General features: G+C 37.1%; 1 protein-coding gene across 1 annotated transcript; it reads right to left on the bottom strand.

Annotated features, from left to right (window-relative positions):
* Window positions 1–13327: 13327 nt before the first annotated feature.
* LOC111917929 (uncharacterized) lies at window positions 13328–14708 on the bottom strand. The gene is made up of 4 exons (XM_023913563.1): window positions 14277–14708; window positions 14086–14147; window positions 13674–13992; window positions 13328–13606 (listed from the first exon to the last, which is right to left on the bottom strand). Exons 1-4 carry the CDS (start codon window positions 14706–14708, stop codon window positions 13328–13330), a joined length of 1092 nt encoding a protein of 363 aa, XP_023769331.1.
* Between the last annotated feature and the right edge of the window lie 551 nt (window positions 14709–15259).

Below are 15259 nucleotides of genomic sequence, written 5' to 3' on the forward strand. Positions count from 1 at the left end.
ATTTTTACTAGAAACCAGCATGAATATGTACAAAGACTGAACTTAACCACTACGAAAAAAATGAAAAACTAACATAATATATATATATATATATATATATATATATATATATATATATTTATGAAACTTGAACACAAAACTTAATAAATTGACTTTTGAAGACACCTTTTATAAATGACAAACATTTGTAGAGGTTTGACATATAACTAAAAATAAGCATATATACAAATGATTGACATATAACTAAAAATGAAACTACAAAACCAAATGAACTTTTGCACCGCCTTATGCCTTACCGATTCAGGTATTTTAAAAACGCCCTATATTTGATTATCACCTTTTGTGACCCAAATAATTTAAGAGGAGCTGCTTGTCATAATATACCTCAATGCACCGCCACTAAATGAATTAGCAAATAAGTGTTTCTCAATAGTTCTAAAGTTTCACAAATTAGTGACACCACATGTATACGGGGTATAAGTAGACAAAATTTTGAACTTGACCGTGTATTGTGACAAAAAGTTAAAGGCATTCTAAAGACGAGAAGAAAGAGGATAGAAAAAATGCATGAAATGAGCCTAAAAAGCTAAATGAAAAGGAAAAAATCTTTTTGCATTTATATGTTTTGTAATAATTTTTTTATATTTATTTATTTTATTATAATGCAATGAATGAATGTGCAGCTTTTTTTAAGAATGCTATGCAAATAGTACACACCTCCCCAAGCTAAAAATGTGCATCATCCTCGATGCGTGGCGAGAGAGCGGGACAGATTATTGAGGAGGATCTTAAGGTGGAAATGGCGGAGCATATTGTTGTGGAAATTGTGGATTGTACGGTGGAGGGTAGTTTTGATATTTAGGGTAATAAGGTGGTCGTGTGGGTTGACCACCTAAACAAAGAACCTTATGCATGTCGGTCATAAAGGAATCCACATGATGGTTGCGTGCTTGTTGATTGTCTCTAAAGGTATAAAACTATTCTCTAAACTCCACCATCTCAGTATTTATCTCACAAACACTGCCATAAAGTTTAGAATAGTCACGATGTGAATGCCTATTGTCTTCATGAAACCAAAGAAATTCTTACATATACATGTCATGATGAGGATGCATGACGGGGTAAGGCGCAAAACAATGTTGTGTAAGGGTTTAGACAAACTAAGAAATTTGAGCATTTTGATGATCAATACAAAGGTAGTCGCGACTATCAACAACCTAATAAATGGCTTGGGTTTCGTAATTTACATGGAACAATGCATGTTTTGAAGGAAGTTTGTTGTTAGGAGAATTTCACCTTCAATAACTTCGAGACCAGGTGGAAAATGAATGGCAAGAGCTGGGTGTTTGAGAATAATTGTGATCATGCCCCCACAAAGTAATTTACCACTACTGTTGCGGGAAAACTTCAACAATTTGAAAATGGTCCATAATCCAAAATCGGGAAGTTGATTTTGGTTGTAGATCATACACCACATAAGCTCTAATTCTTTTAAGCCATCCTGGCTTATATCATTTTGTGGAAATACAACAGAGTCAAGGATGCGATGGGTGGCCTTAAGAACAGGATGAATAATACTTGATGCTTTGGCAGCACTTGGGATATAGTTCAATCCTGAAGTTCTCTTCCATAAAGCTTTAGAATCCTCTTGAAATGGAAAGTTAAATATGTGAGATGGACTATAAGTTATAGAAATTAGAGCACCAATGAGTTCACATAATTGATTTTTGTGCAACTGATAATTATGGCTGAAAGCACGGAATGAGAGACATCCAGTTCGATGATTGAAGGAAACGGATGACAAAAATTCAAGAGTATGTTGGACATAACCAACATCATGCAACGACAACAACCCTTCCCACCTAATATTTCTAAACAAAACACAGACTTTGTCATGTATATGGAGGGGCTCGAGAGTGGGCATGTCCGCGAATTTCTGTGTTGCACGCATACGTCCAAGAAAATTACGTTACCTAGCTTCTTGTTGAGAATCTAAGAATGCCAATTCACTGGAATTTTGGCATGGAGGATTTTTTTGGATTAGGTGTCTAACTTCATAACTATTTTTGGGATGTACTTGACCCGGTTGGCATGGTCCATTTTGGGTTGCATGGCATTGCAACACTTGGATAGACTAAATGAGAGAAAGAACACTTAAGGTTTATTAATATATTATAAGTTCTAATATATTAATAATAACATTTAATTAGTATTGATCAAGAATTAATTTAGAATTAATTTGGTGATCAAAAGGAGACTAATTAAATATATGGGGTTGATTGTGTAAATCATCCATTCTTTTATAGTTGGCTAATTATCCATTGTTTATTGAATTGGGCAAAAACCCATAAGGTGCACCATGGATAGTCCATGGAGGTTATAAACCCATGGATCATGGAATATGAAAAGCCATGTCAATTAGGGTTTACATGTTGTAACCCTACTTGTGACATAACTATAAAAGGATCCCATGGGCTACCAAAATCGGTACTATGTGTAGAAGAAGAGGACTAGCTGATTTTCAATGATAGTGTGCTTCTCTCAAAGTTATTCCAAGAGTTGTGGTGTTGTGTGAAACATTTGAGGCATCACATTTGAGGTGCTAGGCTCAAAAGGTTCTCAAGGAATCCAAGCAACAAGAAAGGTATGTTCTTCTACTAGCTTTTATGTTTCAAAGTTCCCATGCCATGTTAGTTAGGTTAAGAACCTTGGAAAAATAAATTTTCATGTATCTTAGTAAAACATAGATCCAAGGTTTCTAGAGTTACATGTACACCTTAGGAGTGTTAGAATGCTCAAAACCCTTCAGTGGTATCAGAGACTAGGCTTGTTTTCATGATACTTGATGCAAATTGCTGAAAAAATTCATTGCATTCTGCTGAGTGAACTTGCTGAGTCCATGGGGGGACTCAATGAGTACAAGCACAAATTCATCCTACTCGTCGAGTAGGTTCTTGCACTCGACGACTAGGAGGCCCAAAATGCAGTTTTTCGAGTTTTGCTGCTGGAAATGGACTAGGATCGTTACCCTTAACTGTTTTGGACTTATAAAAAATGTATTTGATGTGGTAATGATTATGTTAATCCATTTACAATGGTAATTATCAAAATTTCAAGTTTTATATATGTTTTTTATGATTCTTGAAACTGCTGATATGAATATTCATACATTTATGAGTTTAGTAGATCATAGAAATTATTTGCAAAATTGTTTGGTAGTTTAATTCTTGATCTTGATGCGTTTTAATGGAATCCATAATTTGTCCTCAAGTTATGGATTACCAAAAGTATTCCTTTTAAAGTCCATTAATGAACACATATGTTAAATAAAATGAGGAGTTTTTCATTTTAATAAACCATTAACTCATAAGTTATGAAAGTTGAAAAGTTTTGAAAGATACAAAATTTTCCCTCAAGTTTTGGAACTTGTAAAGTCACCTTAAAAACTTTAGTTCCAACCCTTAGAACTTTAAAAGTTAAAATTCAACCCTTATAGTTTAAAATATTATAAGTTTTATATATATATATATATATATATATATATATATGTGTGTGTGTGTGTGTGTGTGTGTGTGTGTGTGTGTAAGATCAAGTTGTTTTACCTTTAGTAGGCCTCATTCACGAAGATGGTCAATAAGGGAGTTATAAGGTTGCTGCCTATAAAATGACAGCTTAATGGGTGTCCACTCTCACCCACCGCTTCCTTGACCGGTGAAGGGTCGTTAGCCGAACGGGTAGGACAATGACTTTAATCCTCATTAAAACTATGATGGTTATAAAGTAACTAAATGTTTTAAAAATTCCTAATCTTAGTTACATTAGGAAAATGTGAATATGGTGCTAACCCATGAAATTACACTTTGCACTTTGCTTAAGTCGTTAGTGGAGCGTATGTAGTTTACCGGCACACTAACCTAGACTTAACAAGGTAGACAAAGGGTGGCTTAAGTTTTATCATAGATTAGTGGAACGCGTGTGGTTAACCGACACATCGGTTAGGTGATAAATATTAAGAGTAACAAGTAATTTGCATGGTTAATTCACACCTTGTTCTGTGATCCTCGGCATCCCAGTGACAAAACCTGAAGGGCACATTCGAGATTGAAACATGCCATTGAAAAGTTCAATGAATCTCAAAGAATCTAGGAGTTTCAAAACCAATTAAAACCTAATAATACATTTCGTTTTTCATGGTGGAAAATGGTGAATCGTCATTAACCTACCTTCAAATATTTTATAGCTTGGATTACGGCATCCCTCTTCTAAGTTATTAAATATTATGTTGGGTCCTAGCCTTAATATTACATTTGGGTGTCTTATTAAGGACTATCTTTATATCTAATCTAAACTTTTCTTTCCTTCTTTTCAGATGTCTTCCAACAATGCTGCTTCTGGCTCAAACCCTACCGGCTTCTTTTCTCTCATGAACCTTTGTGGGAGAGTCATCTTCGATGGTTCCAACTTTATGGATTGGATACGGAACATCAGGATGGTCACTCATCACGAGGACAAGGAATATGTCCTCGACAAGGATCTTAAGGAACTTGATGAGTCGTCTGCTACTCCTGTGGAGATCATTGAATTCCGGACTCATGAGAGAGATTCCACCAAAGTGGCATGTATCATGTTGGCCATGATGACAGCCGAGCTCCAAAAGTCCTATGAGGACTATTACCCTTTTGAGATGCACCAGGACTTGATGGAATTATCTCCTCCATGATAACAACCCGAATGAAGGATGGTGAACCCATCACGGGCCACATGTAGAAAATGCAAAGATTCGTGGACCGTTTGCTGAAATTAAATGTGAACTTTCTCGAGGAGTTGAAAATTGACATCATTTTGCACCCCTTACCTTCTTGTTATGATCAATTCTGAATGACATATCACATGAACAAGGAGGAAGTTACACTCAGTAAACTTCAAGGACTTTTGAAGACCGTTGAAAGTGGTCTTAAAGGTAAATCGGTTGTTACCACTCCTACTCCTACTGTGGCCCCTGTCTAGGCAATCAGGCAAGGCAAAGGGAAGAATAGGAAGAGCCCTTCGAAGGGTACCAAGGGAAATTCCCTTCATGGCTCCTCTTTGAGTGGAACCAAAAGAGGTTCTGTCACTCCTCCTGCCAACCCTAAAGAGGCTGAATGCTTCTATTTCCATGAAAAGTCGCACTGGAAGCGAAACTGCCCAAAGTACCTGCAAGATCTTAAGGATGGGAACGTGAAACTCAACCATGCAGGTATTTACACTATATTGTCTAATAACTCAACCCATTCTAATTCTTGGGTCCTTGATACTGGTTGTGGTATTCACATATGTTCTGATTTCCAGGGACTAAGAAGACGTGAGAATGTGGAGCGTGGGAAGATAAACTTAATCAAGGGGAATAGGAAAGCTTCACCTGTCACCAAGATTGGAGTTTATTCTTTGTTTCTAAGTAGTGGGTTAACATTAGATTTGAATAAATGTTGTTACTCGTCTGAAATGGCGAGAAATATTATTTCCTTTCATTGTTTGTACAAAAAGGGTTTACCTTTTTCGTTTGATAATGAATGTCGTGGTATTAATGTTTGCTTTAATAATGTTCTTTATTTTAAAGCATTACCTTGTGATGGTATGGCATGCACATTAAGATGTTTCGATCCGATCGAGGTGGTGAGTATCTTAGTATAAAGTTCCTTGACTATCTTAAGGAATGTGGGATTGTCTTACAATTGACACCTCCCAAGGAACCATAGCTTAATGGTGTGGCTGAGAGGCATAATCGAACCTTGTTGGATATGGTTCGTTCCATGATGAGTCGAGCTTTGCTACCAATCTCATTTTTGGGGTATGCCATAGAGACTGTCGCCCATATTCGTAATCTAGTCCCTACCAAAAAGGTTGCTAAAACACCTCACGAGATGTGGACTGGAAAAGTTCCCAATCTGGACCACATCAAGATTTGGGGTTGCGAGGCTTTCGTGAGGCGCGAGACTCATGATAAGCTCGAACCCCGAAGTAAGAGGTGAATTTTTTTCGGCTATCCAGAGAAATCCTTTGGTTATCACTTGTACAGACCCAGTAATAATGTGGTCTTTGTAGCAAATATAGGGGTCTTTCGCGAGGGAGAGTTCATAAGCCAAGGAAACAGTGGGGGCACATTGACCTTGAAGAAATTCAAGAGTCAAGTAGTAAAGGAACCTCAAACCCTAGCAATCACCCAGAGGAGGAAACTCCTGTTGATCCGACTAACGAGTCTATACCTCTGAGGCGTTCCACAAGAGTTAGGAATGCACCTGAGCATTACTATGGTTTCCATATTACTACGGAAGGTGATACACTTATCAGTGATAGCACACTGGTAAGTCTGGATGAACCTAACAGCTACACGGAAGCCATGGCAGGCCCTGAGGCTGCTAAATGGAAAGAGGCTATGGACAGCAAGATGCAGTCCATGTATGACAATCAAGTTTGGAACTTGGTTGACAATGTACCAGGTCGCAAGACTGTCGGGCGAAAATTGGTCTTCAAGAAGAAGACCGACATGGATGGTAATGTACACACTTATAAGGTGTGACTGGTTCCAAAGGGCTTTTCTCAAACTCCGGGAGTTAATTATGATTAGACCTTTTCACCAGTAGCAAAGATTAAGTCTATGAGGATGTTTGCATGAGTCAGCTAGAGGGTTTTGTCAGTACAGAGTACCCTAATAGAGTGTGTAAGCTTGAGAAATCCATCTATAGATTGAAACAAGCACCATGCAGATGGAATCTTTGTTTCGATGAGAAAGTCAAAGAGTTTGGCTTTTCGAGGAGCGAAGATGCATCTTGTGTATATGTCAAGGCTAGTGGGAGTATAGTTAGCTTTTTGGTATTGTATGTAGATGACATACTACTCATAGGAAATCACATCCCAACTCTGCTGGAAGTGAAGTCCTGGCTTGGGAAGTGTTTCGCTATGAAGGACCTTGGAGAAGTTGTCTATATCCTAGGGATAAGGATTTTGAGAGACAAGAGTAAAAGACTAATTTGACTTAGTTAGAGTACTTACTTGGATAAGGTGTTGAATAGGTTTAGCATGCAGAATTCCAAGAAAGGAGAGTTACTGATCCAGAGTAATGCCAGATTGAGTAAGACTCAGAGTCCGAGTATAGAGGCTAAGATAGTAGAGATGAGTCGGCTACAGTATGCTTCCGATGTGGGCTCGATCATGTATGTTATAGCTTGTACCCGTCTTGATGTAGCCTTTGCGTTGAGCATGGTCAACAGATATCAGGGGAATCCTGTCAAGGCTCACTAGATTGCGGTAAAGAACATTCTCAAGTACCTGCGGAGGACTAAGGACTGGGTCCTTACCCTCGGTGGGAGTGATGACTTGACAGTAGTAGGGTATAGTGATTCTAGCTTCCAGACTGATAGGGATAATTTCCGCCTCAGTCAGGCTGGGTTTTTACCTTAAACGGAGGAGCAATTACTTGGAAAAGTTCCAAGCCAGAGACAGTAGCTAATTCAGCTTGCGAATCAGAGTATATAACATCAAGCAAGGCAGCAAAGGAGCCTATATGGCTAAAGAACTTCATTGGAGACCTTGGAGTTGTAGCAGGTATAAAGGAGCCTATAGAGATTTTCTGTGATAGTGAAAGTACAGTTACCTTAGCCAAGGAACCAAGGGATCACGGAAGATCCAGACACATCGAAAGAAAATACCATTTCATCAGACATCGAATAGAAGAAGGACTCCTCGTAGCAAATAGGGTATCATCGGATGAGAACCCAGCAGATCCCTTCATGAAGGGACTGGGTAGGGTTAAGGATCTTTAGTATGCGAGGTGCATAGGGCTAAAGGATGATATTAGTTTTAGAAATTAGATAGCTCATGAAATTTGTTAAGTGTAATTTACATTTGATGATAAATAAAAGTTGTTGTCGATTTATAAGTAAAGCGTTGCTATCTTCTATCAATCGTTTACTATCATTTCATTTTGCATGTTTTGACTTCCAGATATGAATCAATATTGTCATGAAGTTGGCTTGTAGATGTCTAAGGCATTGGACATAGTAAGAGTTGCTACAACACTCATGAGTGCTCATAAGTTATGACTATTGGATTCAACCCATGCTCACTTGTATCACTTCATGGAATTTATCTTGAGTGATCGTGAGACGGTAATATCATATAAGTCTTCAAACCTAGAGATATGAGTTGTTGACTATGAGTTGCTTATACATTGATTGCACGAAAACGCATTGGTAACTCAATGTTATAAAATGTGCCTTTGTGTATGATTCAACAAGTAGTAGAACAAGCATATGAGTCAAAGTTTATCTGTTCCTTCTTGGATTAGAAGCGATATATGGGTCCCTCAATGATTTTGTGTTGACCTATGTATCGGGGCCGGTCATAACTAAATTGATGTGTTCGATTAAGTTCTATGTCAACCAAATCGGAAATCGGAAAACAAACTGTTGGACAATAAGTATGACATTGTTCCATGTATTTGTCTGGCTGATATCTAGAACGGAGGATTATCTGATCACTTATCTTAAATGGCGTATCATCATCATCTCAGTTCCGCAAGACTTTGAAAGAGCTACGATTGCTGATCGGTTCTTGAAGTTATTCTTGCGGTTATAGTTATTAGACTTATCCAAGTATGAGACTGTTGGATTAGGTGTCTAAGTTCATAACTATTTCTGGGATGTACTTGACCCAGTTGGCGTGGTCCATTTGGGTTGCATGGCATTACAAGACTTGGATAGAAAAAATGAGAGAAAGGACACTTAAGGTTTATTAATATATTATAAGTTCTGGTATATTAATAATATTATTAAATTAGTATTGATCAAGAATTAATTTAGAATTAATTTGGTGATCAAAAGGAGACTAATTAAATATATGGGGTTGATTGTGTAAATCATCCATTCTTTTATAGTGGGCTAATGATCCATGGTTTATTGAATTGGGCTAAAACCCATAAGGTGCTCCGTGGATAGTCCATGGAGGTTATAAACCCATGGATCACGGAATATGAAAAGCCATGTCAATTAGGGTTTACATGTTGTAACCCTACTTGTGACACAACTATAAAAGGACCCCATGGGCTATCAAAATCGGTACTACGTGTAGAACAAGAGGGCTAGCCGATTTTGAGTGTTAGTGTATTTCTCTCAAAGTTATTCAAAGAGTTGTGGTGTTGTGTGAAACATTTGAGGCATCACATTTGAGGTGCTAGGCTCACAAGGTTCTCAAGGAATCCAAGCAACAAGAAAGGTATGTTCTTCTACTAAGTTTTATGTTTCAAAGTTCCCCATGCCATGCTAGTTAGGTTAAGAACCTTGAAAAAAAAAATTTGCATGTATCTTAGTAAAACATAGATCCAAGGTTTCTAGCGTTGCATGTACACCTTAGGAGGGTTAGAATGCTCAAAACCTTCAGGATTTGGCTCACGTTAACTAATACTAGAGTCAACGACTATAGAACGCTTGGAATTACCCTTTTTACCACCCCTACGAGATGAAGAAGCCATGAGAGAAATGAAATTTAAGCACAAAACTTGACTCTTAAGCACAATGTACAACCAATTCAAAGAAATAACACACAATTGACACTCATTTTGAATGTTTGGGCACAAAGATTTAAGCTTAACAATGCAAAGTAAAGGAATTGGAAAGAGAATACCCGATTTGTAGCTTGAAACAAGATATTGTGCTTGTATTTACTTGTAATCTCCTCCACAATGCTTCCCCAAGCTTATCCTACAAAGAAATTGAAGAAACTAAGCCAAAATTTTTGGACCTATTTTTCTAGGGTCCATCCAAAAATCTGAAAATCACCGTTAAAATGGTGTTTTGAAGCTTCTTGAGTGTAAGGAAGAAGAAAGGGATTGAAATTACATACCTTGCTTCCTTAAATCCATGATTTAATTGAAGATTTTAGTGTTTGTGTGCGTTTTCAATGCAGGGAAACGAGAGAAACAATAGGAGTCGCGGCTAGAATGAAGAAAGAGGAATGAAGCTGCGATTTTTTTTCTTTTAAAAACTCATTTTTTTATACAAACCTCATTACACGGCCCATGTAATAGTGAAGGTGATGTTACACGGCCGTGTAATGTCGATACCCAGCCACATTTTTTGCATTACACGGCCCGTGTAATGTTCTGAGAAACGCACCGAAATTTTTCTTATTTTCATACCTGCTCACTTTCACTCTTCATAAAAATTATTTTTAGACTCCCCTAATTATTCTAAGAACCTTAGAACACAAAAAAGTTGAAAGAAAATGTCCAAATGAAAATTTTACAAAAATGACCAAAATACCCCCGAGTTGCCTCTCAGGTAGCTACCCTTGTTTAAAGTTGGTGGCTCGACATGGACCCTAATGATTTGTCAATCTTGGTACTTTGGATCTGCTACCTACTCCACTTCCTCGTTTTTTACTTTAAAACCTTCATATAAAGGCTTTAAATGATGCTCGTTTATCTTAAAAATCTTCCCGGTTTTCCCACTTGTGATTTCTATTTCCCCATGTTCAAAAATATTAGTGACAACAAATGGTCCCACCCAACAGGACCTTAATTTATTAGGAACTATTTTGTAATGAGAATGGTAAAGTAATACCTTTTGACCTTTATCAAATACCTTGCGAGAAATCATCTTGTCATGGTATGCTTTCATCTTTTCTTTGTAACGAACTTCATTCTAATATTCTTCGTTGCAGATCCCCTCAAGTTCTTGTATGTTAAGCTTTCTCTTCTTTCTCGATTCATTTAAATCCATATTGAATTGCTTCACCGCCCGATAGACTCTATGCTCCAACTCAATGAGTAATCGACATGGCTTTCCAAAAACAATGCAGTATGAAGACATCCCAATTGGATTTTTTATTACAGTGCGGTATGCCCACAAAGCATCATCAATACAGGTACTCCAATCTTTCCTTGTTGTATTGACAGTTTTCTCCAAAATACCCTTTATTTTTCGATTGCTCACTTCAGCTTGTCCACTTGTTTGTGGATGGTATGATGTGGAGACTTTATGAGTAACACCATACTTCTTCAAAACACTTCCAAGCATACAATTGCAAAAATGTGAACCACGATCACTGATTAAGGCTTTTGGAACACCAAATCGGAATACCCTTTATTTTTCGATTGCTCACTTTAGCTTGTCCATTTGTTTGTGGATGGTATGATGTGGAGACTTTATGAGTAACACCATACTTCTTCAAAACACTTCCAAGGATACGATTGCAAAAATGTGAACCACGATCACTGATTAAGGCTTTTGGAACACCAAATCAAGAAAAGATGTTAGCCTTCAAGAAATCTATCACAACTTTCGAATCGTTAGTACAGATGTATTTTGCTTTCACCCACTTAGAAACATAATCCACGGCCAAAAGAAATTAAGTAAAACCCGAAGATGATGAGAAGGTCCCAGGAAATCAATGCCCCAAACATTGAAAATTTCACAAACTAAAATGGGATTAAGGGGCATTTGATTCTTTGAGCTTAAAGAACCCATTTTTTGACACTTTTCACAGCTTGCACAAAAAATGATAAGAGTCATGGAAGACACTTGGCAAGTAAAATCCACTCTCCAATATTTTTCAAGCAATTCTTTGAGGACCAAAATGCCCTCCACAAGCATAAGAGTGAAACAATGCTAAGACAGAAGATACCTCATGTTGTTCAACACATTGTCTGATCATTTGATCAGCATAATATTTCCACAAATATGGATCATCCCATATGTACCTCTTGGCTTCTTTCTTAATTTTATCTTTTTTTCCATAGATTCAAATCTGATGGAAATTGATTTCTGATGATGTAGTTCATAATATTAGCATACCATGGGGCAACTTTTGCTGAAAATAGATTATTTTCGGGAAATGCATCATGAATGGGAGTTGAGTCATCGGGGGAGACAATCCTACTAAGATGGTCAGCCATAAGGTTTGACTTTCCACTTTTGTTGTTGATTTCAATATGAAACTCTTGTAAGAGTAAAACCCATCGAATGAGTCTAGGCTTCGAATCCTTCTTTGTAAGTAGGCACCTAATAGATGCATGATCAGAATAAACAATCACTTTAAAACTTAACAAATATTGACGGAATTTCTGTAAAGCAAAGACAATAAATAGCAATTCTTTCACAGTTGTTGAGTAATTGGCTTGTGCACTATCAAGTGTCTTCGAGGCATAATAAATTACTTGAGGAAATCAGTCTTTTCTTTTCCCCAACACTGCACCAACCGCATGCTTGCTAGCATCACACATGATTTCAAATGGCAAACTCCAATCCAGTGATTGAAGTATTGGTGCTGAGATTAACAACTCCTTCAAGTGATCAAAAACTTGCTTGCACTCTTTGGAAAATTCAAATTCTGCATCTTTTTGTAGGAGCTCACACATGGGACGAGATATCTTGGAAAAATATTTGATGAATCTTCTAAAATAACCTGCATGACCAAGAAACGAGCGTTTCTCATGAACACAAGTGGGGTAAGGTAAAGACTTAATGACATCTATTTTTGCTTTGTCCACCTCTAGACCTTTAGAGGACACAATATGAACAAGTATGAGACCTTTGTCAACCATAAAATGACACTTTTCATAATTCAAAACAAGGTTAGTCTCAATACATCTTTGCAAAATCTTTTTTAAATTACCCAAACATTCGTGAAAACAATTACCATAAACAGTGAAATCATCTATAAACATTTCAATGATTTCCTCAACGTACTCTGAAAAAATACTTACCATGAACCTTTGAAGAGTGGCGGGAGCATTACAAAGCCCAAAAGGAATCTGCCTATATGTAAATGTTCCGAAGGGACATGTGAAAGTGGTTTTTTTATCCTCGGGTGCAACGGGTATTTAGTGGAAACCGTAATATCCATCCAAACAACAATAGTGTGTTTTTCCCGCTAACCTTTCCAACATTTGATCAATAAAGGGAAGTGGTAAATGGTCTTTTTGGGTTGAGGAATCGAGTCTTCTATAGTCTATGAAAACTCTCTACCAGTTTTGCACACGAGTGGGGATTAATTCAAATTGGTCATTCTTTGTAACTGTAATACCTGTCTTATTTGGTAAAACTTGGACCGGGCTTACCCACTTGCTATCTGATATAGGATAGATCATTCCCGCATTCAACAACTTTATAATTTATTTCTTCACAACCTCCATCATTGGAGGATTCAAACGCCTTTGAGCTTCTCATGAATCCTTGTAATCTTCTTCCATAATGATCTTGTGCATGCAAAGTGAAGGACTTAGCTCTTTGATGTTGGCTATAGTCCACCCAATAGCTTCCTTATATTTCTTTAAAGTGGTGACAAGCTCTACTTATTCCTTTGTTGTCAACTTTGTGGAAATGATCATGAGTAAACTCTCTTTGTCTCCAAGATAAACATACTTAAGATGCTCGGGTAAAGTCTTGATTTCCAATTCGGGTGCCTGCACAACCAAAAGAACAAGTTTCTCATTAGGCATCGATAATTTCAGTTTTGGAACATCAAACCTCATTTTCTTCTTTTGATCCATGCAAGATACAACTTCCATAATCACTACATCAATTTTGAATTGCTTGGAAATTTTTTCCACTCCATCTTTGAAGATTCCTATCTAAAATTATAGGTAACACAGCGAGATTAGACAAATCAAAACACTCTTAGGTTAATGGTTCAATTACATCCACAAAATTCAAAGATGAAATATCACTTGGATATCTCATAGCATCATAAATGTTGAAATTTATCACATCTCCATCAAATTCCATGGATAATGTACCATCATAAAACTTAATTTTTGTACGGGCTGTTTTCAAAAAGGGTAGTCCTTGAAGAATTGAACTAAAATTTGGTGAGTCATCATCATCCACTACAAGGACATAAAAATCTGCTAGAAATACTAATTCATTCACTTGTACTAACTCATCTTCTAGCACACCTTTTGGATGCCCTAAGGATCGGTCAGCCAATTGAATGATCACCCCGGTCTTCTTCAATATGCTAATATTTAAAGTTTTGAAAATAGAATATGGAAAAACATTGATAGAAACTCCAAGGTCTAGCATAGCTCATGGAACATATAGATTAACTAACTTGCAAGGAACCATGAAAACACTCGGATCCTTACATTTTTGGGGATAATCTTTTCTGTAATACTGCATATACATTTTCACCTACTTTGACAGTTTCATTCCCTTTCAATTGTTTCTTATATGTGCATAATTCCTTAAGGAACTTAACATACCTATGGAATTTTTTATGGCATCAATGAGAGGAATATTTACCTCAACCTTTCTGAACATCTCCATGATTTCATTGTCTTCTCTTTCACGCTTTGACTTGTTCAGCCTTGTGGGAAATGGAGGTTGAATGATTTTTACTTCAATGGGTACTTGATTTGAAGGTACTTTTGACTTCTTATCTTCTTTTTCTAACTCCATATCTTCTTCTTCAATCATCTTTGGTCCTTCATAGTCTTTACTATTCCTCAAAGTGATGACACATGCATTATGCTTTGGGTTCTTTTCAGTTTGTGCGGGTAGTTTGCCTTGTGACTCCAATTTACTCACAGAAGTAGCGAGTTTAGTCATTTGTTGCTCCAAAGTCTTGATACTCGCCTCGGTTTCATTTTGAAATACCTGAGTACTTGTGGCTATACTCTTGACAATGTTTTCTAAAGACATTCCTGATCCACTTGAACTACTTCCCTGTTGCATGTTTTGAGGTTGGAATTGAGATTGATGAGGAGGTTGATTAGGCTGGAAATTTGGTTGATAATTTTGGTGATGCAATTGATTTTGAAATGGAGGTCTTGGTTGATAAGGTGGGTGTTGATGCCAATTTGGAATGCTTCTTGGCTAAAAGTTTCCTTGTTGTTGACTAGAAAATCTCATAGCTTGAACCAACTCTATGTCTTCTTGTAAAATTGGGCACATATCAGTGGGGGTGTCTAACTTGGGTATAAATACGACAAGATCTATCTGCTGGTGGTTGCACACCCTTGTCCTTAGCAAGCATCATCACCACTTTAGTCAACTCAGATAGTTGACTCTTGATTTTTGGGGTATAAATTTCTTTCACTCCTCTTGATGCATCACTGTTCCATTCTTCTTCTTAAGTTGTATGCTTAGACTCTTCTGCAATGTTCTTAATAAGAGCTCTGATTTCTGTAGGATTTTTATCAGTTGTTAATCCACCACTTGATGTATTGAGCAATATTCTATCCCAAGATGACATTCCTTCACAAAAATATTGCAACAATTAATAC

Source organism: Lactuca sativa, chromosome 4 (assembly GCF_002870075.4).
Source record: "Lactuca sativa cultivar Salinas chromosome 4, Lsat_Salinas_v11, whole genome shotgun sequence".
Lineage (NCBI taxonomy): Eukaryota > Viridiplantae > Streptophyta > Magnoliopsida > Asterales > Asteraceae > Lactuca > Lactuca sativa.